The sequence below is a fragment of the Halyomorpha halys genome, unplaced genomic scaffold (assembly GCF_000696795.3).
Source record: "Halyomorpha halys isolate HHAL.00 unplaced genomic scaffold, Hhal_1.1 Scaffold939.1, whole genome shotgun sequence".
NCBI lineage: Eukaryota > Metazoa > Arthropoda > Insecta > Hemiptera > Pentatomidae > Halyomorpha > Halyomorpha halys.
Window position 1 is genome coordinate 170,428 of NW_027108038.1, and position 1,041 is coordinate 171,468.

The 1,041-nt window shown below is 22.8% G+C and overlaps 1 protein-coding gene across 1 annotated transcript in view; it reads right to left on the reverse strand.

Annotated features, from left to right (window-relative positions):
- The window catches only part of LOC106687264 (farnesol dehydrogenase), a 7,843-nt gene continuing 6,802 nt past the window's right edge, over window positions 1-1,041 (reverse strand). Inside the window, exon 8 of the mRNA XM_024359661.2 lies at window positions 1-148. Coding sequence (XP_024215429.1) covers window positions 119-148 — 30 coding nt within the window. The 3' untranslated portion in view covers window positions 1-118. The remainder of the gene's footprint in view (window positions 149-1,041) is intronic.

The following is a 1,041-nucleotide window of genomic DNA, read 5'->3' on the forward strand; positions in this document are numbered from 1 at the left end:
CTCCTTCTTATATTTTATTTATTTCTATTGATTCGAACATTAAATAAAACTAAATCAGACTTATTTGTAAGTTAGGTTGTTAATGATGTTTATCTTTTCTCATTTCAGATGATTTGCCTCATACTGGTTCCACAGTTATTTCCGATATCTAAAAAATCAAATAAAAATGTAAATAAATATACGGTATTAATAAATATAATTCAGTATATTGTACCTTCTTGAAATTTTCATATTCGAAAAAAAAAGAAAAAAAAAAGACTACTATATTACTTCAAGGAATTTTAAAAAAATAATGTATCATTCTAGAGAAATCTCGTCTGAACTCTCTTTTAACAGCATACGTATTTATTTTTTTATGACCTCTGGAATTCCTTCAAAATGTGTTTAGAATGAAGCTTCAATTTTGATTTATTTTTATTTTTTAATTTTTTTTAGGAACTACGAGATGTCACAGCTGTAGAGACGGTGATTTTTTCTTAGAAAAACATTTATACATGTTCTATAATAATTTCTGATATAAAAAAAAATAATCAAAAATAAAAATTTTTTCTTAGCATTAAAAATATCTGTTTCATTTACCAAGCTTGTTCTTTTTTTTTTTTAACTTTCAATTTATACCAATTATTTATAATTTTATATTAATAGATTCTCTATGTAACACTATAAATTGTAAAAATATAAATATTCTCGAAACTTTATTCCTAAATGCAAAGTAAAGAGATAATACTTAAACAGGACTTAATACACTAGGAGAGTTTCATGAAGATTGGTAGAGTCGATTTGAAACTACATTTTTTAGAAAAATATGTTATAATTTTGTTTTTTTAACATTTATAATAACAGGTTTTTGTATATATTATCATTAAAATGTATTCACTAACAAATATTTGTTAATATTCATTTAAAAAAAAAAAAAAATATTCAATGCTGTTCAGGAAACATGAAGAGGGACGAACGATTATTATTTACAAATCATCAATTGTGCGAAGTAAAAGCTAATACAACTACGGAAGAATTGAATTACTGAAAAAGATATCTTTG